This window comes from Nomascus leucogenys, chromosome 7b, assembly GCF_006542625.1.
Source record: "Nomascus leucogenys isolate Asia chromosome 7b, Asia_NLE_v1, whole genome shotgun sequence".
In the NCBI taxonomy this organism is placed as follows: Eukaryota; Metazoa; Chordata; class Mammalia; order Primates; family Hylobatidae; genus Nomascus; species Nomascus leucogenys.
Genome location: NC_044387.1, coordinates 81,980,700 through 82,003,984, shown reverse-complemented (window position 1 = coordinate 82,003,984; position 23,285 = coordinate 81,980,700). Strand labels below are relative to the sequence as shown.

Here is a 23,285-nt window from a genome sequence, read left to right as displayed (position 1 = left end):
GACACTACATTGAGTTCTCTTTGTCCTCAAAGCCTGTTTTTTTTACCCTCTCTAATACACTATCTATAAAGAGAAAACAATGCTCAGCTTTTGATAGCATAGTGTCATCAGCTTTGTTTTTATTGTATTGCTGAAAGACATAATGTATTAAAAGAAAGAATAAAAATTTCTGTAATGTAGCCTTTGGACCTTTGATATCCTAAAGCAAAATCATGCTACATAACAGTGTGTCAATGTAGCACAAATTAGGCAAATAGAGCCCCCAAGTTACCATGACTACCTATGTTCTGACTAATATGAGAAAGACTACTTATGATATTTATAAATGAAATCAGAAATTGAATGGGATAAATTTAATATATCTCATTTTAGAAAAAAAGTATTGCTTTGGTTATAAGCAGTAATCTCAATTAAAAATTATGAAAGTATTTTATCCTCAGTGCTTTAAAAAATGGTCAAATTAGGAGGCTATTCAATGCTAACAAATCGTTTAATGTATTTTTGTAAGATTTTTTCCAATATTGCAAAGCAATATTGAAAGGAACTTTTTATCTAGCGTATTCACAAATAGTTCAACCTTGATCATGTGTGTATAGAGATAAATATTTCTACATGACTGTAAATATATCTTAGGAATCTAAACCTGAATATTCTAATTCAGTACAAAAATAACTGTGTTGTATTTGCCTTGATTTATGACAAACTGAATAAATCCTCATTCAGAATAATTATTTATATTCCTTGCATTTGATAAACTGAACATTATTTCTCCAAGTATTTTATTATTCACTTTTAAAATTTACAGCAATAGACTCAGATTGTGACAGCTTCAGTTAAAAATATATACTTAAAGAAATACTGAAAGAGAGAGAGCGCTAGAATAAAAAAGCATTAAATCAGTGCTTCTTAAACTCTGTGGGAGAAAAAAAATCACTGATTTTTGCTCATTCTGTTTTTCTCTTGTAAAACCAGTAGGTAGTTTTCACTACATGAAATCCTCCAGGCAAATTTGACAATACCCAAACTGGTTTAAATACTGTTAAAGTAGATAGGTCTACTGATCACATACAGGGATATTATGGCAATGTCAAATTGCTATAAAAGGTTCTAAATGGTTATTTTCAATTTCTATGCAATCCTCAGCTTGGTAGCAAATTGTATGCCAACTGGCAGCAGTTTACAGACCACATTTTGATTAGTACTACTCTAGAATTCAGTTTCTCAATGATTCTGCCTGACATTGCATAGTGTTTAACATCGTGATTGAGTAACATACACCACTTCTTGACTATTTTTTCTTTTTGGCTATCATAAGTGATATTTAAACACGTATTTACTAAGCAAATATTGTACCTTCAGCATTATGTTTGGGAAATGTAGAAATACAGGAATAGCAAAGGCTAACATTTTAATTGGAAATATATGATTCATTGCCAAATTATATGTCACAAAATAAAAATTCTGTGAAAATTCAGACAAGAAAAAAATCAGTGAAACACCTCAAAGTTAGGAATGAATTATGTAGGTGTTGGAAATCTGGCTGCCAAATATAGATTGAAAATAATTTGACAAAGTATTTTAGGGTGCTTTTCAATAGCTGTGGAAAATCTTTGCTTTTCATGAAATATTAAGTAGAGTGCTCTAGCTAATGGACAGGACATTTGTTGATGAACAATGGATATAAAAGTTATACATTTGTAATTAATTAATTAAAATTCATACCAAAATGTATTAATTATTTTTTTTACAAAAGAGGGGGCACTAGGAAAGAGTAATTAAAAGAAACTCTGTAGAAAACAGAAGATTGTGTTGACGGCTCTTTCTATTTCCTATGATGCAATCTTATACATTGTTTGTGGCAGGAAGGAGCAGAGAGAGTGGTTAATTTACACACATTGGCAACCCAGAGAATATCCCAATTCAATTTTCAGTTACAACAAGTGGGTAGGGACTCTCTGCCTGTATTAGGAACCTGATTGGTAGAGAAGCATAAAAGTAAAACAATGCAAAACTACTAAAATATGTTTATTTTTCATAACTACTAACTAGATCAGTGAGAGACCCAGGCCTGCGGTGTTTCCACAAGTTTTCAGACTTAAATGCCTTTATTTAATGACATATTAAGATACCAAACCCTCTCTCGCCTCCTTTGTCTCAACATCTGTTTTCTTTCAGTACTTGTCTAGCAGTGTCTACATAACAAACATGGGTGGATCTCCAAGGCTCCCTAATTTGGAACCCAAGTTGGATGTATACATGTTAGGCCACCTTATTTATCACATTTGTATTTCTGCGTTCTTCATAATACCAGCGACAGTTTGTTTTTATTCACATAAATTACAGAATGCATTGGTAATCCAAATTATGCAGAGAATCAGATATTTACTTTTTTTTTTTTTTTGAGATGGAGTCTTATTCTGTCGCCGAGGCTGGAGTGCGGTGCTGCGATCTCGGCTCACTGCAACCTCTGCCTCCTGGGTTCAAGCCATTCTCCTGCCTCAGCCTCCTGAGTGCCTGGGATTACAGGCGTGCACCATCATGCCCGGCTAATTTTTGTATTTCCATTTTTGGTAGAGATGGGGTTTCACCACGTTGGCTAGGCTGGTCTTGAACTCCTGAACTCAAGTGATCCGCCTGCCTTGGCCTCCCAAAGTGCTGTGATTACAGGCATGAGCTGCTGCTGCCGGCCTCATTAGCATTTAATTAATGGCTCTTTCAGTGCTTTAGTTTCGCATCTTCCAAAGTCCATACTTATTTTTTTCTAAAAGACAAGATATTTGACATATAAACTATACGTATGTTCAATATGTTTGGAATATTTTTATTGTGAATTTTACTTTGTTATGTTACTATTCAATAGTCTCCTATTTTATAGAACTACTCAGTTTTTTAAAACTTTTGTAATACAAATCACTTTCTTCGTGTTCACGTATGCAAGTATTTCATTCTTTCTTTGGTTTATTTATTTCATTAAGTTTTAGATCAACTTTAATGCTTCCTTTAAGATAGTATGCTTTTTGTTCTATATTATCTCTCTCTTTGAAACTGCCTGTTCAACAATTTTCCTAGAAGGTGACAGCGGAGGAAAGCCTGGTGAATGACAAAGCCATAGATTAGTGTCTGGTTGTTACCTGACCGTGATAGTAATTAGGCAATCAGAATGGATGAGTTTTCAGAGGAATTTAATGTGAAGGAATTACAGCAGAAAACTAAAGTCTGAGCCTTGGCTTTTCTGAAGCTACATCTAGGGAACTGAAGATAAAGGAGCTGCCACAGGCAGAAAGAATTCAAATAATAGGATAAAAACGATAACTAAGGTCAGAATGTATACTAAAATGGGATCAGCAACATTTTTTTTTTCTGCAAATGGCCAGATAGTAAGTAAATACCTTAGACTTTTCAGGACATATGTCTGTCATTATAACATGAAAGATGCCATAATATTTAAATGAATAGGTGTAGTTGAGTTAAAATACACCGTCATTTCTGTAAATTTGAATCTCATATAATGTTTACTTGTCATGAAATTGTACTCTTTTTTCTTATTTTTTTTCAACCATTAAAAGATAAAGAAAACATTCCTAGTTTCTGGATCATATCAAATTAGGCAGTGGGCCAAATTTGGCCTGGGGGACCATTATTTGCCAATCTCTGCCTTGCAAGAATGAAAGAACCTTTTATGACAAATCAAGTGTCTGAAACAGCTAAATGCGGCAGAAATTACAGGCAACTTGAAAGCGAGCATTCTCTCCTATTCATGTTTTTAATTTTCAAATAGCTTTGCACAATATTCTTCACCTAGTAAGCTCTCAATAAATGCTTTCCAATGAGGAATAAAGGATAATAATTGGAAATTCTGAGGCCACTGGTGACTTTGAAAATATATCTTTTAAAAGGGATGATGTCATGAAAGCCAGTGTGAAGCATGGTTAGTTTAGAGCGAAAGGTTGGAAAATGGAAGTAATGTTCCAGAAAGCTTGCTCAAAAGTCTAAAGATAATTAGATGGATGATTGAAATGGAAATATTAATTCAATTGAAGCTGTTTTATGAAGTATTTCTTAAATTTATGGGGCAATGTGAATGTTTGAATACTTGAATAGTTAAAATTATAAGAGAAATTGAGGGCAGATCTTTCTGAAAGTAAGGAGTAATGGACACATCTTTTAAGATTAGATAGAAGGATGAGAGGAGGTAGTTCTGACAGCAACTTATTGAGCTGAAAGCAAGGAAAATAGACGCGTTTGCGAGAAATATTTGTCTTTAGGAATGATGCAGGATGACCTGAGAAGGAGAATAGGAAGAAGAATGAAGGAAAGATTGGAATTTAAAGATTTTAGGGCAAAGTATTTTTAATAGGTAATTAGTCTAATAAATAAAAATGGCAACATCCTAGTAGAAGACAAGTGTTTATATGATTTTGTTTGATTTACTTTGGCTTAGCAAATCAGATATTGGTAACATTATTTAAATTGCTAATTAAAATTTATACCATCAGTAGTGATATAACTTGTACTCCTTAACATTTTGGGAAAGTATAATACATATGTAGGAAATATGTGATTAAATATGGAAAAGATCCAAAAGAAATAAATTCTAATTATAAATTAGAATGGTCTTTTCCCGGACTCTCATCTCCATTAGTTTAATATCTTATTAATTCTATTCACTCTAAATGTTAGTATACACTTCTGTAAAAGTGATTTAATAATACTGTTTGATATAATCCCTGGCAGCTTTCCTCATCAGTATGTATTATCTTAATCTTATTTTTCATCTCTGGATTCTGTGTCTCCTTTTTGTCCCATTAAATCTCTAATTCATGTTTAAAAACATTCCTCTACTATTTTTCTTCCATAGAAATAAATATTAATCTGAGAAAATAAAAGAGTGCTATTGTAAAGTGAGAAATAATATAATATAATCAGAAATAATAGCATAAAGCAAAGCAAAGAAAATCCAGGATGACTGTCAGTAAACTTTTAATGGCTTTGTAAAAATGATTGTAAGTCTGGTCAAGGATGTCTTATAGGGACAGCATCCAAATAGAAAATAATTCCCAGCAGAGCAGTTTATTTTACTGTTGAATAGTTCTGTAGCAAACAAAGGGATGGAAATCTTTCGTGTTTCAGCAGTTGTTTGGCTGACAGCTATGTGTCAGGTCACTCACACTTTTCATTACTTTGGCAGGTTTTACACAATGGCGAAGAATTTGTAAACAATTTCCCTGTATTCAGAGCCTTTCACCAACCTTAGTTCCCACTTTTTTCCCACTTCTTCATGCCTCTCAAGTAACATATTTTATCTAGTGTTTGTTTCTCGCAAAATAGATTCTTGTCCTTGACATTCAGTATATTTCTGAAGAAAAGGTTGACTTAGAAAACAGTGTGTCAGTAGGAATTGGTGAATGAAAGTGTAATACTGCATTCTAAGCATGTAGTGAAGACAGACTTCTGCCTTTGGGCTACCTCCTTAAGAGTGCCAAGGACTTTACTCAGGTTGACCTCCCGAGTAGTCATCTGTAATGGCCATGGTACATAGAATTAATTTCATAATTCCAAGACTACCTGAAACACCATACACGTGCTTTATTTTCAGTCTTTCCGCTTATGCCTTAGAAGCTTAGAACAATCTGTGCTGTTTAGAAGAGAACACTATTGTTTTATGTTTCTAAACCATGCAATACTGAACCAGATCTTAAAAATTAATGGACACTCCAGAGCCTTCCTGAATTAGATCTGACATTTGGAGAACATAAACAGCAGGCCACACACTGGATGTCTCATTGCAAAGTGCTTTGGTATTTACATTAATTTCCAAATTTTATCAAAAAGGAAAACCACCTATAATGGTTATGCAGCCTGACAAAGGTTACATTTTTAGTTGTTCAATGTGGTTACTCAATGTCAAATGTGGTATATCTGCCATCAGTATTATCTTTAAAAATAAACGCTTAGTGATTCTGATAATGAAAGTGTGGTTGATTTTTGTCTTATGATTATTAAATACATATGAATGGTATCTCTGCTGAAAAACTAATGGTTTTATATAAATTACAAAAATAATGTTCTTCTAAATTAGCTTAGAGATAACAACTGGAGTATACAAATAAATGAAATTAGACGTTGTTAATTGTCAGACAAAAAATCAAATGAAATACTGGAATAATTGTTTATCATTACATTATTATTATGTAAATAACTCTTTTTTACTGCACTTTTTTTTTTTTTTTTTTTTTTTGAGATGGAGTCTTGCTCTTCACCCAGGCTGGAGTGCAGTGGCGCGATGTTGGCTCACTGCAAGATCTGCCTCCTGGGTTCACGCCATTCTCCTGCCTCGGCCTCCCAAGTTACTGAGACTACAGGCGCCCACCACCACACCCAACTAATTTTTTTGTATTTTTAGTAGAGATGGGGTTTCACCGTGTTAGCCAGGATCGATATCCTGACCTCGTGATCCACCCGCCTCAGCCTCCCAAAGTGCTGGGATTACAGGTGTGAGCCACCATGCCCCGCCTGCACATACATTTTATGTACACTTTAACCAGTCTCTCTTATTAGTGGTTTTTCTAACTGTAATAGAACAGTGAATAAAAGAAAACCTGAAAACATTTCATATGCTTCTACTTATGCTGTGACTCCCAGGATAAATCACAAGGGCTTGTGTATCTCCTCCACGATCATTTTTTGACAATATGAAGGAAAAGAGGAAATAGAGGGGCTTTTTTGGCCTCATTTATGGTCATCTAACACAAAGTATGCAATCTTCAACCAGAAGGCAGTTCTAGGGTAAGGAAGCAGAATAAGAAGCTTTGGGAATATTGAAAGATTTTATACAATTTGACCTTGATTGAAAAATAAAATAACCACTGTGAATAACTACCTTATTATAATTTATCTAAGCCTCTGATTTACTACAAATTAAAGAACGCTGCAATCTTTTCCAGAAGATTATATGACTCTTAACAAAACTATGAATTTGCCATGAGGACAGCCACCAATGTTGTGTAAAACTCGGAATATACTTTAGTGTGACATTAATTCTGTTAAAGAAACTTGAGACTGGGAAAATTTGGGGAAAGATGTTGGACTTCTTGAAGTTGCTGAGTTATAACCAAGTACCAAAAAAAAATGAAAGAACTACATTTTACTAGAAAAATAAGTAACTAAGAACATAAAATTTATTTTAAAGGAATCTCATTTACATTGCTTTCTATATATATTTAATGAACTGAAATATGTTCTATTAATTAAACTTTATATATATATTTAACATTTGATGCTGAAAGTAGTAAAGTATGAAACATTAATTTTACCCATGATATTGTCAGGCATGTGTTATAATTTAAGATATAAATTTCATTTTCTCTTTCCTAAATTACAGGATGAAGTCTGTCCCAAAGCTGAGGGAGATGAAGTTCAGAGATGTGTGTGGGCATCAGCTGTTAATGTCAAAGACAAGTTCATTTATGTTGCACAGCCAACTTTGGACAGAGTCCTTATTGTTGATGTGCAGTCCCAAAAAGTTGTTCAGGTATGAATAATTACTACTTTTGAAAAAGTAAATCTTTAAAAAATATTTATAGCATTGTAGTAATCTTTACCAGGTAACTTGTCACTGATAATGTGTTTCCTTACCTGGATAACCAGAAAATTTATGTATTTTCTGCAAACTCTTCTCTCATTCTGTTCCTTAAGCCTAATGAATTCAGGAGATAATTTTTTTTTTTTGTTTTCAAAAATTAGATCCATGAACACTTCGTAATATTAACCTGCCTAGCTCCACACAAATCTCCCTCCCAGCTGCTTATTCTGTCTAGAGCAAGGAAGGCACAGTCAGAGCAGGCAGAGGCCAATTAAGACATTCCTGTTTATCATTACAGAACCGGAATTGAGGCCTCCTTATTTTATTCCTAACAAAGACGAAGACAATTGTAGGCTTCATTAGATGATAGTAACCTAGTAGAATTTGCTAGGTAGTAGTACAATAAATAATATGTAAGTAGGTTAGAGACAGAGAAAGCAATCTCTAATAAACATTGTCATGGTCATGCTTTCACAATTCTCTGAATTCATACTCAAGTTTGAGCCACTGACTGTTGCAGCCCATGCTCTACTTGAAATCAGTTGCACAACAACCAAGGTGAAGTGCAGGGTTGGTGTCCAGTCAATCTGACTTTAGAGTCTAGTCCCTTAATTATTTTCATCTTTTCCTTCTCAGCTCAGAGGAAATTAAGTTAACTAACTTTATGAGATATGTATAATCTGTCAAATGGGAATAATAAATATATGTATCTTACAAAGTTATTTTAAGAATTAGATGAATAATGCATGTAAAGCATTTATAGTAGACCCTGGCATGTGGAAGTGCTATATGCCTGTTTCCAGTCAAAATTTCTAGGGAAACTGGACCCAAAACATTCTTTTCATTTACAGAGAATGTTTTCAGTCAATATTGGTTTGAAATTAACCCTCTAATTTTGATTTCTGTCTAGCACTACAAAAAGTGTTAACATGTTCAAAGTAGGACTACACATTCTAAAAGTCATTAACAACTTCACAGGAATCCATTCATCCATCCATCCATCCAACCATCCATCCATCCATCCATTGATCCATGGATCCATTTACTCGCCCATGTAGCATTTCATCCATATATTCTGTATTTATTTAACAAATGCTTATTTTGTGTTTCTTATTTCACAAATACAAACATGAAAAATATTTCTTCAATGAAGAGCTGGCACTTCCAGGTTTATAAACTGACAGTGAATAACTGGCCTAATGGTTCAATTTCTAATATGAGAATGAGCAGTACAACCATGAGTAAAAGGATGAATAGTTATTCTAACAGAAAACCCTAAGGCCCTGAGGTTACACATTTATTATGAATATACAATCTAATGGTCTGATATTTATTGTGAGAAAAAATTTTGCTATATATTTCACTTCTTTTGTTTCTGGTTTTTGAGACTGTTGGATTTTGACTAGATTGGCTTTTTATTTCAACTTCAACATAGGCCAACACAAATTACAAGCATTCAGTTTGCAATTATCAAAACTCCTTGCTGGTGGATTAAAATTGGAAATACATTTTAGAAATAACCAGGCTGGTTTTTAAATTGAGTTTTCAAACTAGAGAACTATACTCACTGAATATAAATTATCTAAGTGATGTTCAAAAGTGGAAAGAGCTAACATCGCTTATTATTCATATAATTTCACCTTCAAATAATGGTGAAACATTTAAAATTAATAGAAAATATTAATAATAAAATGTTCAAGTGATATGGTAATAATTACATAAACTGTATTACTTTTCAAAATGCCTATTATTACTATGAAATACTAAGGGAACTTAAAAGACTTCACAAAATGCTAAAGCAGATAATAATATGATACAATCATGATTGTGGAGATTTTTCAACTTAGTATCTAAACACATTTTTATAGGTTGATAAATTGGGGCACAGTCCAAATGTGTTCTCCTTATGACCATGTTATTATAATAATAATTATTTATATTACTCCTTCTGAAGGAAATTATTATGTAGATTTCTATTACTGCATGTAACTATTGGCTGATTTTGAGCATAAATGGATATATATGATATTCATGATCTGAATCTGGCTATTTGTGCTTTACATTATGATTGCAAGATCATTTTGTTTGTAGCTGTTGCTAGGGTAATTCTTTCTTTTATTGCTGTGGAGAAACTGATTACAGTTGATTCTCATTGTGGATTCTGTATTTGTAGTTACCTACTTGCTTAAATTTATTTATAACCATGACATTTTATGGTCATTTGTGGGCATACCTAGATGTGAAAACTTTTTTATTACTAAATATACACATGCCTCTCTGTATTTGAACAAGAAGATATTCTGCCTTCTTGTTTTAACTTTCATACTATAAATGAATATTCTTTCCATGCTCAATTTAACACCTTTAAAAAAAATTGGTGCTTTTGACGATTTTGCTGTTTAAAATGGCCTCCACACATAGTGTTGAAGTGCTGTCCAGAGTTCCCAAGTACAGGAAGGTTGTGATGCACCTAACAGTAAGTTTTGTTAAGGCATGAGTTGTAATGCTGTTGGCCATGAGTTCCATCTTCATCAGTTAACAATGTATATTAAATAAGGTGTCTTTAAACATATACATACATAAAGCAAGGTGATGTATTGATTGGTTGATTAAAATAATATGAACAAAAGCTCAACAGATCCTAACTTTTCACTTCCTTCATGAAATCAGTATTCAGTACTTTGGTGTTAGTGATGATTTATAGAGGAACTATCATAAATAATTATAATTTACTATATTTGAGTATCAGAATTGTATTTATACATTCTACTGCTAACAGACATTTAAGGTGTATTTAAATTTGTACTATGGTGAATAATACTACTTGCTACAATTTTGTACACCTTAATTTTGTGTGCAAAATATGCAATTCTTTTGGTATATACATATATGAGTTGAAATGTGAGACCAAATATTACCTGTGAGTTTATGTGTGTGTATGCATATGAAGCTATCCAAGGTGCATCATTTTCCAAATGATTATACTATATTTAACTTCCAAAAACAGCATATGTGACTATCAGTAGTGAATTTCTATACATTCCTGCTAAGTTTTTAACTAATATTACATTTAATCTACTGATGAAATTAGAGAGAGGCAAAATGTTTACACTACTGAGACTTTTTCTGTATTTCTACATTGATGATCATTTTGTTATTATTTTACTTTCAAGTTTTATACTAACCCTGTATTTCTTTAATAAATTCCTAAAATTGAAAAAGCCAAAATATATCTTCTAAAAATTAAAAGTGAATTATTAAAATTAAAATTGATACATATATGTTAAACAATAGTTTAAAAGAGGAGGATGATTAAATAAGTTCAGAGATAGACCTGAATTACAAATAATGCAGTCAATCAAATAATGCAGTGTATTTAGGAAAAGAGAAGGAAAATATAAATGAGAAATTAAGATATAAAGTCAGGACTAACATATGTGCAATAATATTTCCTAAAGTAGGTAATGGAAAGAAAAGGGAGAAGTTAATATTTTGGTCAAAATGAATAATAATTGCATAAAGTGTAATAAACTATAATAATTAATAATTTATATAATATAAAACAATATAGAATCACTTATGTAAACCCTCAGATTTAGGACAACAATGAAACTCAAATGGAAAAAAAAACTATACTTTAAAAAGGCAGTAATTTATCTGCCTTTTTAAGATCTTCCTTTTGCCTTTCGGTTGTGTCACTTCAAAGAGGAAGATCTTAAAAAGGCAGATAAATTACTATGAGATGGTAGCAAATTTCTCAGTAGAAATGATGAATACCAAAATAAAGTAAAATATTACAAAAGGACTAAGTGGAAATTTAAAAAATAATTATAAAACTAGGGCACGATTTGTTTATTGTGTCAGACACACAAAACATATACTTTATCACCAATGTAAATGGAAACAACATGGAAAAAAATTGTTTACTTCAGGAATCAGGAAAATTAGCTGTAAATTTGATGTGATAGTGAGCAAGGGAATTGATAAACATATGACCTATTAAAATATTAACTGTCAAAAACAACAAAAACAGGAGAAGCTTGCATGCAGAATGCAGGAGCCAGGGTAAGCAAAAAGGATGCTGTCCTTTACATTTGGGGTATCTGTTCTTTGATTGTTGATTGACACTTCTGATTTCAGAGCTACAGACAGAGGTGGGTGAACATTGCTGTCACACGTTGCCCATTGTTGCAAGCTCCTCTTCCTTTGGCAAAAGTGACTTCTAGGACATCTAAAGGCCTAGTGTCTGTTTATACTCCTCTTTCATTTTTCTCTAGTTCTTCATTTTAGAACCAGATATTAAATACTAGTTTATTCAAAAACAAGTGAATATAGGAGAAAAATTAGAAAGTGACCAGTTGGTGCCCAGAGAAAGGCTCAGAAAAATACCTTAGGAGACTTTAAGTTTGCATTAGGCTGAACCTTGGAACAGAGATAGCCTACAATAATAAACAAAAGCAAAAATTGCAATTAAAAACACAGCAGTGGCTGGGCATGTATATATGGCTCACGCCTGTAATCCTAACACTTTGGGAGGCCAAGGTGGGTGGGTCACCTGAGGTCGGGAGTTTGAGACCAACCTAACCAACATGGAGAAACCCTGTCTCTACTAAAAATACAAAATTAGCCAGGCGTGGTGGTGCATGCCTTTAATCCTGGCTACTCGGGAGGCTGAGGCAGGAGAATCACTTGAACTCAGGAGGTGGAGGCTGCGGTGAACCAATATCGCACCATTGCACTCCAGCCTGGGCAACAAGAACAAAACTCTGTCTCAAAAAAAAAAAAAAAAAAAAAAACAGCAAACATGAGGAAGGGGAAGAATCTGATCTCTAGAATTATCACAATTATTAGATTTGAATGCTTAGTCTTCAAAAAAAAGAAGTCACAAAGTGTACGAAGAAACAGGAAAGTATGGTCATTTAAAGAAAACAGAATTGCCTGTAATCTCAGCACTTTGGGAGGCCGAGGTGGGCGGATCACGAGGTCAGGAGATCGAGACCATCCTGGCTAACATGGTGGAACCCTGTCTCTACTAAAAATACAAAAAAAAAAAAAAATTAGCTGGGCGTGGTGGCAGGCAACTGTAGTCCTATCTACTTGGGAAGCTGAGGTAGGAGAATGGCGTGAACCCAGGAGGCGGAGCTTGCTGTGAACAGAGACTGCGCCACTGCACTCCAGCCTGGGCAACAGAGCGAGACTCCCTCTCAAAAAAAAAAAGAAAAAGAAAACAGAATCAACAGAATGTATTCCTGAACAAGACCTGAGGCAAATTTACTAGATAAAAACATTAAAACAACTATCTTAAAGGTGCTCAAAGTACTAAAGATGAAAAAGAGTTGAGGAAATAATGTAAAAACAAAATGGAAATATTAGAAAAGAATAAAAAATATTTAAAAATTTGAAGGATGAAAAGTACAATAATTGAAATGAAAAATGTACTAGAGGTATTCCAAAGCAGATTTCAGCAGACAGAAAAATAACTAACTTGAAGATAGGACAATTGAATTATTGAGTCTGAGGACTAGAAAGAAAAACAACTGAAGAGGAGTGAACCAAGTCTAACGGACCTGTGAGACTCAGTCAAGTGTACCAACATATGCACTGTGGCACTCCCAGAAGGAGAAGAGAGAGAGAAATGGCCAACAGAATATTCGGAGAAATAATGGCTAAAAACTTTCCAGATTTGAAGAAAAACATGAATATAAACATCCATGAAGATCAACAAAGTCCAAGTAAGATAAACAAAAGTGACCAACATCAAGACACATTGGAATTATACTTTCAAAAGCCAAAGCCAAAGAAAGAATTATGAAAGCAGCAAGAGGGAAACAACTCTACACATATTGTGTATCCTCAATAAGATTGCTATCAGATTTATCACTAGAAACTATGGAGGCCAGAAGGCAGTGGATCCATATATTCTGAGTACTACAAGACAAAAAAAAAAAAAAAGTCAATCAAGGATCCTATATCCCACAAAAATTTTCCTTCAAAAGTGAAGTAGAAATTAAGACATTCCCAGATACACAATAGTTGAGTTTGCTTGCCATAATTAGACTTGTCCTGTAAGAAATGTTCAAGGTAGCCCAGCAAAGTAAACGAAACAAACATATGAATAAACCAAAACACTACACAGGCCGGGCATGGTGACTCATGCCTGTAATCCCAGCACTTTGGGAGGCTGAGGTGGGTGGATCATGAGGTCAGGAGATTGAGGCCATCCTGGCCAACATGGTGAAACCCCATCTCTACCAAAAATACAAACAATTAGCCAGGCATGGTGGCGGGCATCTGTAGTCCCAGCTACTTAGGTGGCTGAGGCAGGAGAATCACTTGAACCCGGGAGGCAGAGGTTACAGTGAGCCAAGATGGTGCCACTGCACTCCAGCCTGAGTGAGAGAGCGAGTCTCCATCCATCTCAAAAAAAAAAAAAAAAAAAACCACTACACAATAATTTGAAGTCATATGAAGAAATAAAGATTTTTATAAAAGCAAATACATGGACAATCACAAAATCTAATGTGATTATAATAAAATTTGGTAACTTCACTTTTTGTTTCTTACCTGATATGAGAGTAATGCATAAATATTATTAGTCTAAAAGTTATTATTATTGTAACTTTGATTTGCAAAAACCCTTTTTGTTTTCTACGTAATTTAAGAAAATAATGCATTTGAAAGAATTATTTGTTTATTTTTTTGGCACATGGTGTACAAAAATGTAATTTGTGACATAAACCACTGAAAGAGATCAGAATGGAGCTGTTAAAGGAGCAGAGTTTTGTATGTTATTGAAGTTTAGCTATTATAGAACTGCTATAACTTTAGGATATTAAGTGTAATCCCCATGCTATCCACAAAGAAAATAGCTGCAGAATATAGACAAAAGAAAATGAGAAATTTAAACATTTCATTACAAAAATATAACTAAATATGAATGAAGACAATAATGCAGGGAATGAGAGGGGAAATCTGTTAAGGCATACAGAAGACATATAGCAAAATAACAAAAGGAAGTGCCTTCTTATCACTAAGTACTTTAAATATAAATGGCTTACATTATTCAGTCAAAAGACAGAGATTGACAGCATGGATTAAAAACAGGATCAAACTATATGCCGTCTATAAGAGGCTCACTTTAGGTATAATCACACTAAAAGTTTGAAAGATCAGGGATTGAAAAAGATAGTCCATGCACTGAGTAACCAAAAGGGAGAGGTAACTATACTAATATATGTCTCCATAGACTTAAAAAGTCACAAGGGCCTGGTGTGGTGGCTCACACTTCTAATACCAGCACTTTGAGAGGCCAGGACAGGGGCAGTGTGTGGCCCCAGGAGTTCAAGACCTACCTGGACAGCATAGTGAGATGGTGTCTCTCTATATACATATTTTTTAATTTGCTGGGTGTGGTGGCACACACCTGTAGTCCCACATACTTGGGAAGCTGAGTGATGTGGGAGCATCACTTGAGCCTGGAAGTCAAAGCAGCACTGAGCTTTGGTTGTGCCACTGCACTCCAGCCTGGGAGACAGAATAGGACTCTGTCCCAGAAAAAAAAAAATTACAAGAGACAAAGAGGGAGATAATTTATTAATAAAAAAATCAATACAGCAATACAGCAAGCAGATTTAAAAATTATAAACATGCACATAGTTAATACTAAATCATCAAAACATATGAAGCAAAAGCTGACAGAATTGAGAAATAGACAGTTCTACAATGATAATTGAAAGCATCAATTCCTCACTGTCAGTAATTGATAGAAATACCAGACAGAAGATAATAAAGGGAGTAGAGGACTTATCACAATAAACCAACAGATTTAACAGACAAATACAGAATACCCTATCCAATGACAATAGCATATATATTTTTTTCTTTCAGGAGCTCATGGAACATTTTCCAGGATAAATGATATGTTAGGCCAGAAATTAAGTCTCGATAGATTTTAAAAGTTAGACATGGCCAGGCACGGTGGCTCATGGCTATAATCCCAGCACTTTGGGAGGCCAAGGCAGGTGGATCACTAGATCAAGAGATCGAGATGATCCTGGCCAACATGGTGAAACCCTGTCTCTACTAAAAATACAAAAATTAGCCAGGCATGGTGGTACACTCCTGTAATCCCAGCTACTTGGGAGGCTGAGGCAGGAGAGTTGCTTGAACCCAGGAGGCGGAGGTTGCAGTGAGCCGAGATCATGCCACTGCACTGCAGCCTGGCGAGAGTGAGACTCCATCTCAAAAAAATAAAATAAATTAAATATAATAAAAATTACCTAAGCATAATGGTGTGGAAGTAGAAATCCACAATAGAAGTAAAATTGGAATTTTTTTTTTTAATTGTGGAAACTAAAACAACCTTAAACAATCAATCAAAAAAATCATGAGGAAAATTAGAAAATACTTAGAGGCAAATGAAAATAAAAGTACAACAGAACAAAACTTATGGGACATAGCAAAACCAGTGCTGAAGGATGCGGGGGGAGTGGAATTTAGAATGATAAATACTTACATTTAAAAAAATCAAGAAATATCTCAAATCAACAACCTATCTTTACAACTTAAAAAACTGAAAGAAAAAGAACAAAAGTCAGAGCTAGCAGAAAGAAGGAACTGATAAAAATTAGAAAAAAGATAAAATAGAGAATAGAGAATACTATTGAAACCAAAAGTTAGTTCTTTAAAAACATCAAGAAAATGGCCAGGTGCGGTGGCTCACACCTGTAATCCCAGCACTTTGGGAGGCCGACAAGGGCAGATCGCAAGGTCAGGAGATTGAGACCATCCTGGCTAACATGGTGAAACCCTGTCTCTATTAAAAATACAAAAAAATTAGCCTGGTGTGGTGGCGGGCACCTGTAGTCCCAGCTACTTGGGAGGCTGAGGCAGGGGAATGGCATGAACCCAGGAGGCAGAGCTGGCAGTGAGCCAAGATCACACCACTGCACTCCAGCCTGGGCAACAGAGCGAGACTCCATCTCAAAAAAAAAAAAAAAAGATCAAGAAAATTGACAAGCTATTGGCTAGATGGGATAAGAAAAAGAGATATTAATTAATAAAATCAAAAGTGAATGTGGGGCCATTACTATTATACCAATGCTATAGATAATGCAAAGGATTATAAGAGAGTACCATGAACAATTAAATTGTATGTTGTCAAATTAGATAACCTACATAAAATGGACAAATTTATGGAAACATAAAATGCAGCAAAACTAAATTATAATAAAATAGAAAAAATAAATATACTTACAAATTTTAAGAAAATTGAATCAGTAATCAAAAATAGCTCAACGAATAACACTAAACCTGATGATGTCACTGCCGAATTTTACCAAACATTCAAGCAGAAATAACAGAAATAACAAGCAGAAATAACACCCATATTTCTCAAACCGTAAGGTTTTACTTCTCTATTGAAGAGAAGTAAATTCTGCTTAACCCATTCTATGAAGCAAGCATTGCCGTGATACTAAAGCCAGACAAAAACACTACAAGAAAACACATCCACAGCTCAAGATGCCTTATGAACACTGATGTAAAAATACACAACTAAATATTAGCGAACCAAGTTCAGCAGCACATAACTACATCATACCCCTGACCAAGTAGGATTTATTCCTGGAATGCAATGATGATTCAACATATAAAAATAGATCATTGTAATAAACAACCTTAACAAAATGAAAGAGAAAAATTAAATGACATTCTTAATTGATACAAAAAAGCATGTGATAAAATTTAACACTCTTTCATAATAAAAATACTCAAAAAATGAGGAATGGGAAGAAACTATTGCAACATATAAAACCCATGTGGGAAAAACTCAGCGATGAAAGACTGAGCTTCTCCTCTAAGTTCAGGAAAAAGACAAGGATGCCCACTTTTGCCACTGTTACTTAACATTGTATTGGGCCTCTAGCCAGAACAATTAGGCTAGAAAGATTAATAAAAGCCTTCCAAGTTAAAAAGGAATAAGCAAAATTATTTGCAGATGGCATGATCTTACATGTAGGAAACCCTAAAAATTACACAAAAACACTATTAGAACTAATGAATGAATTGAATAAAGTATCAGGATAGAAAGGAACATGCATAAATCTGTTGCATTTCTATACACTAATAATAAACAAATTGCAAATAGAATTGTAGAAACAGTTCAACTTGTCATAGTGAGAGGTGACAGCATGCTGGCAGCCCTCATGGCCCTCGCTCACTCTCGGCACCTCCTCAGCCTTGGCGCCCACTCTGGCCATGCTTGAGGAGCCCTTCAGCCCGCTGCTGCACTGTGGAAGCCAAGGCCGGAGCCGGCTCCCTCAGCTTGCAGGAAGGTGTGGAGAGAGAGGCGCGGGAGGGAACCGGGGCTGTGCGCGGAGCTTGCGGGCCAGCGCGAGTTCCAGGTGGGTGTGGGCTCTGCAGGCCCCACCCTCGGAGCAGCCAGCCGGCTCCGCCAGCCCCGGGCAATGAGGGGCTTAGCACCTGGGCCAGCAGCTGCTGTGCTCGACTTCTCGCGGGGCCTTAGCTGCCTCCCTCGCGGGACCTGCAGCCCGCCATGCCTGAGCATCCGCTGCCCACCGTGGGCTCCTGTACAGCCCAAGCCTCCCAGACGAGTGCCGCCCCCTGCTCCACGGTGTCCAGTCCCATCGACCACCCAAGGGTTGAGAAGTGCGAGTGCACGGCGCAGGACTAGCAGGCAGCTCCACCAGCAGCCCCAGTGCAGCATCCACTGAGTGAAGCCAGCTGGGCTTCTGAGTCTGGTGGGGACCTGGAGAACCTTTATGTCTAGCTAAGGGATTGTAAATACACCAATCGGCACTCTGTATCTAGGTCAAGGTTTGTAAACCCACCAATCAGCACCCTGTGTCTCGCTCAGGGTTTGTGAATGCACCAATTGACACTGTATGTAGCTACTCTGGTCGGGACTTGGAGAACCTTTGTGTCCAGCTAAGGGTCCGCGGCTTCATTCTTGAAGTCAGTGAGACCAAGAACCCACCAATTCCAGACACAATAGCATAATAAATAATAAAATACATAGAGATTAATAAAAAAGGTGAAAGGCATACAAGGGAAATTACAAAATATTGCTGAAAGAAATTAAAGGAGGTATATAAATGGGAAAACATCACATGTTCATGAATTGAAAGACTCAGTATTGTTAAGATGTCAGTACTACTCAAAGCAATCTAGAGATTCAGTGAAATTCTTATCAAAATCCTAAGACTTTTTTTTTTTTCAGAAATAGAGAAGCCCATCCTAAAATTCATATGGAATCTTAAGGGACCCTAAATAGCAAACATAATCTTGAAAAAAAGAACAAAGCTGGAGTACTCGCATTTTCTTATGTCAAAACTTAATGCAAAGGCTACAATAATCAGAATTGTGTAGTACTAGCATAAAGACAGGCATACAGAATAATGGAATGGAATAGAAAGTTCATAAATAAACATATGTAGTCAAATGTTTTTTTATAAGAGTGCCAAGACCATTCAGTGGGGCAATGGCAGTCTCTCTACAAGTGATGCTGGGAAAACTGGATGTCCACATGCAAAAGAATGAAGTTGGAACCTTACATAACACCATAAATAAAAACTAACACGAAATTAATGAAAGACCTAAATTTTGGGTGCAAAATTTAAACTGTTAGAAGAGAGAGCAAAAGCTTTATGATATTGGATTTGGCAAGGATGTCTAAGATGTGACAACAAAGGCACAAGCAACCAAAGAAAAATTGCATAAATTGGACTTAATAAAGTTTTTTAAAAATTATTCATTCAAAGATAATATCAACAGAGTGAAAAGTAAAAGGACAACCCACAGAATAGCAGAAGATATATGCAAATCATATATCTGTTAAGGAATTACTATCCAATGTATATAGAGAATTCCTAAAACTCAACCACAAAAATAACTAAAACTGGATTCAAAAGTGGGCAAATGTAATCCCAGCACTTTGGGAGGCTGAGGCTGGTGGATCACAGAGTCAGGAGATGGAGACCATCCTGGCTAACACGGTGAACCTCTGTCTCTGCTAAAAATAAACAAAAACAGTAGCCGGGCATGGTGGTTGGTGCCTGTAGTCACAGCCACTCAGGAGGCTGAGGCTGGAGAATGGCATGAACCCGGGAGGCGGAGCTTCCAGTGAGCCGAGATCGCACCACTGCACTCCAGCCTGGGCGACTGAGCGAGACTCTGCTTCAAAAAAAAAAAAAAAAGTGGGCAAAGAACTTCAATAGACATTTTTCAAAGACGTTATACATATAGCCAATATACATATAAAAAGATGACCAATATCAGTAATCATTAGGGAAATGTAAGTCAAAACTGCAATGAGATGTCACCTCATACCCATTAGGATGGCTACTATCAAACAAAAAATAAGTTTTGGCAAGGGATTGGAGAGATTGAAACCCTTGTGCATTATTGTTGGAAATATAAAATGGTGGAGCTGCTTTGAAAGACAGTTTAGTGGTTATTTAAAAAGTTAAAAATAGAATTATCATGTGGAAGTAACTCAAGTGTCTGTTGACAGATGAATAGATAAAATGTGCTTTATACATGCAATGGAATATTATACAGCCTTACAAGAGAAAGAAATTCTGAAATATGCTACAACATGAGTGTAATCTGAGGACATTATGCTAAGTGAAATAAGTCCGCCATAATAAGACAAAAACTGTGTGATTCCATTTACAAGAGGTAATTAGAGTAGTGAAAATAATGGACACTGAAAGTAGAGTAGTAGTTTCCAGGGCTAGGAAGAGGCAGAATTGGGGAATTATTGTTTAATGACTATAATGTTTCCATTTTACAAGGTAAAAAGAATTATGGAGATTCATAGGGATGATGATTACACAGAATTATGAACATATTTCAGTACACTTAAAATGGTTAAGATGGTAAACTTCATGTTAAATTTATCTACCAAAGTTTTAAAAAATGAAAAAAATACTAATGAAATAGATAAATCTGGGAATTTTGGCAAAGAACAAGAACAAAAGTCATAATTAATACTATCAGAATTGAATGAAAGAAGAGATATACACACACTCTTATAGATAATAAAAGCAACTAAGAAAATATTAAGTTAAAATCATGCTAGTAAAATTTAAAAAGAGCATGAGAGGCCAAATTAAAGAGAAAATATAAGTTAATGACATGAAACACAAGAAGAAATCAAGAAAAAATGATTTTATGACTGACCAAATGAACTGACTTAGGAATACTGAAACAAAAAACAATTATCTTGTTAATCTAAAAATGTGTATCTTCATTAACTAAGCAGTTGATTTCCCATTTTTTCTCTCCACATGCTCTAGGAATAACAGTACATTCTCAACTATCCTGAGGAATATGCTTGCTGGCAGCAATCTAAAAAGCCAGTGTAGACCTGCTGCTATAATTCAGGTTTTTCTAATAGTCACTGTATGTTCTCAGATATTCTACTATCAAAGACAAATCCTAATCTTCTCTTGAGACATTCTGTTCCATGCCATCCTTTATCAGCCTTATTGCCTCACTTTATATAGCTGCCCTCCATCAGGAGAACAGAACCAAAAGCAGCATATCAGATATGTTCCTATTGTAAAAAAAAAAAAAATGTAGGCACTTAATCCTTGGAGCAAAGCACAGAGGCAGTAGTATGTAGTGGGGGTCACTCACTCAGCTCTGGAGAGGTGTATGATGGGGTTGATTAGTACCTGTCAATTATAAAAAAGTGTTTTCAATTATGAGAGCTATTAAATACCTTGCTAGAAAGAAGGAGAGTGAAATAACAACTGCAATTATGTGGGCCATTCTGGACAAACTATTCTATAGAAATTTAGTGATCACCTGAGTATATGGAATGAAAATTTCCATACTGGGTACATCTATGTAGTATTCTTTCTGAGAGGGAAACTACTTTTTGAGGCATGTTGTTGACTGTAGATATCTACCTCAAGTTTTATATATATGCTACCAAAATACATACATTTATCTTTTAAAAAATGTAAATTTTGCTATTTTTGAATTTACCTAAGCTCTCTTTTTTGCAGCCATGTATAATTTCAGCCTGTGCGCCTCTGTAGATAATGAGTTCCATAACTCTCCTACCTGCTGGGTGAAATAACACATCCTTATATTTGTCTTAACATTACCTTAGGAGTATGTGAATTTTAGTCCTCAGAGTACATGCTTAAAGTTGAATTATGAATATGCTAATGACTCCATTTTTATACTTGAAAATAATTCATCTTTTAGAATTTTAAATTCTCTTGAGGTTTTTTCTAATTTGAAACAACATGTAAAATGGTCAGTTTTACCGACAAAGATATTGACTTCTGTTTTATAAATTAATCATCCTAGTAACCTAAGTGTATAAAGACATCACACATTTACATTTATAGTGAACTGAAAAATACAAAGTTAATTTTGTAAAAAGTAAAGCATTGATTCAAAATTTGACCACTTTTGTCAACTGAGCCCAGATTCACAGTTAGACTTTTTTGTATCCAAATGATGTTTTACTTCCTTACTGTATGATGTGCTTTTATTTACCTATTTTTTTCTAATCTGAGTATATTATACAGAGGCAACTAAGAATACTAATTGTAATCAAAATTTAGTTAATTATTTCCCAAACATTATAAAAAATGGTACACATTATACATAGTATGGATATAGAAGTGAAGCAGTGAAGTCCAAAAATCAAAATGCCTTCTTGAAAAAGATAACGGTAAAGAAAATAATGTTACACTTATTGAAATTGAAACTTTGAAGTTTTCTTTTTCAGTCCAGTCCAACAGATCCCCTAGTATTTCATGCTATCCTCATCCATGAAATGATATTTCTGATTTTTGCATGTATTTGATTGTGTGGACTGGTATTAAATGTGTATTTTGGACCTAAACATTCTTTAAAATTTAAACTGAATATTGCATATTATTATTAAAATGAGAAATATTTTATGACAATATAAGATTTTTAAAACTATAATAAATTATTAGCATTAGGAGATCATTGGTGTATTTGTTTTCAGCGAATACATCAATATCATTTTTATCTGCAGCTAAAAAGTAAACGTCACTTTTTTTAATGGAATCTATAAACTTGATGTTGCTTTAAATGTCAAATTGTTTCAATTATTGCTTTTCTCACCATCAAAGTTTTTGTAAGAATGTCATACAGGTGATGTTGTGTAGCATAAAAGATTAGCTAGTAAACAACTGACCTCATTTTGTGGTCTATGGAGTACCATCAAGTTCTGCTTGGATGCAGAAGGGGTTTATTGTAACACCTCGGGAGTACTCTTAAGTATCATCAGCAGTCTCCTCCAGCCATTAGCGTATTATCTTGAGAACTGCATCATTATTTTAAATTAGGTTCACTTAATTAGCCAGCTGGTACTTTCCTTGTCAGACTGATAAACAAGCTGTGCTTCACTGTTCCTTCATGTCAAGACCAAAACGCAAGTTCTGTGTATCTTTGCTGCTATTATCAGTATTTCATATTTAGAAGTTGATACAACTGGTCCATGACTAGGGTATCATGTGTTTTAACTTTGTTGTATATGCACCCCCTCAAGAAACACTGATGAATTTTTTAATACTATGTATGTTGGGATTGTGAGGGAATTAAATTTAGATAGCAACAAAAGAAATAAAAAATCTCACAATGTAAGTAAATTGAGAATCTTTCAACAATGTTTTAAAAATGATAAACA

The 23,285-nt window shown here is 34.7% G+C and overlaps 1 protein-coding gene across 6 annotated transcripts in view; it reads left to right on the top strand.

Annotated features, from left to right (window-relative positions):
- Positions 1-23,285, top strand: part of FSTL5 (follistatin like 5) — a 781,414-nt gene that overhangs the window by 677,559 nt on the left and 80,570 nt on the right. For all 6 annotated transcript variants that reach the window (XM_003257915.4, XM_012507957.2, XM_030816289.1 and 3 more), the window contains one exon: positions 7,382-7,531. In XM_003257915.4, coding sequence (XP_003257963.1) covers positions 7,382-7,531 — 150 coding nt within the window. The remainder of the gene's footprint in view (positions 1-7,381; positions 7,532-23,285) is intronic.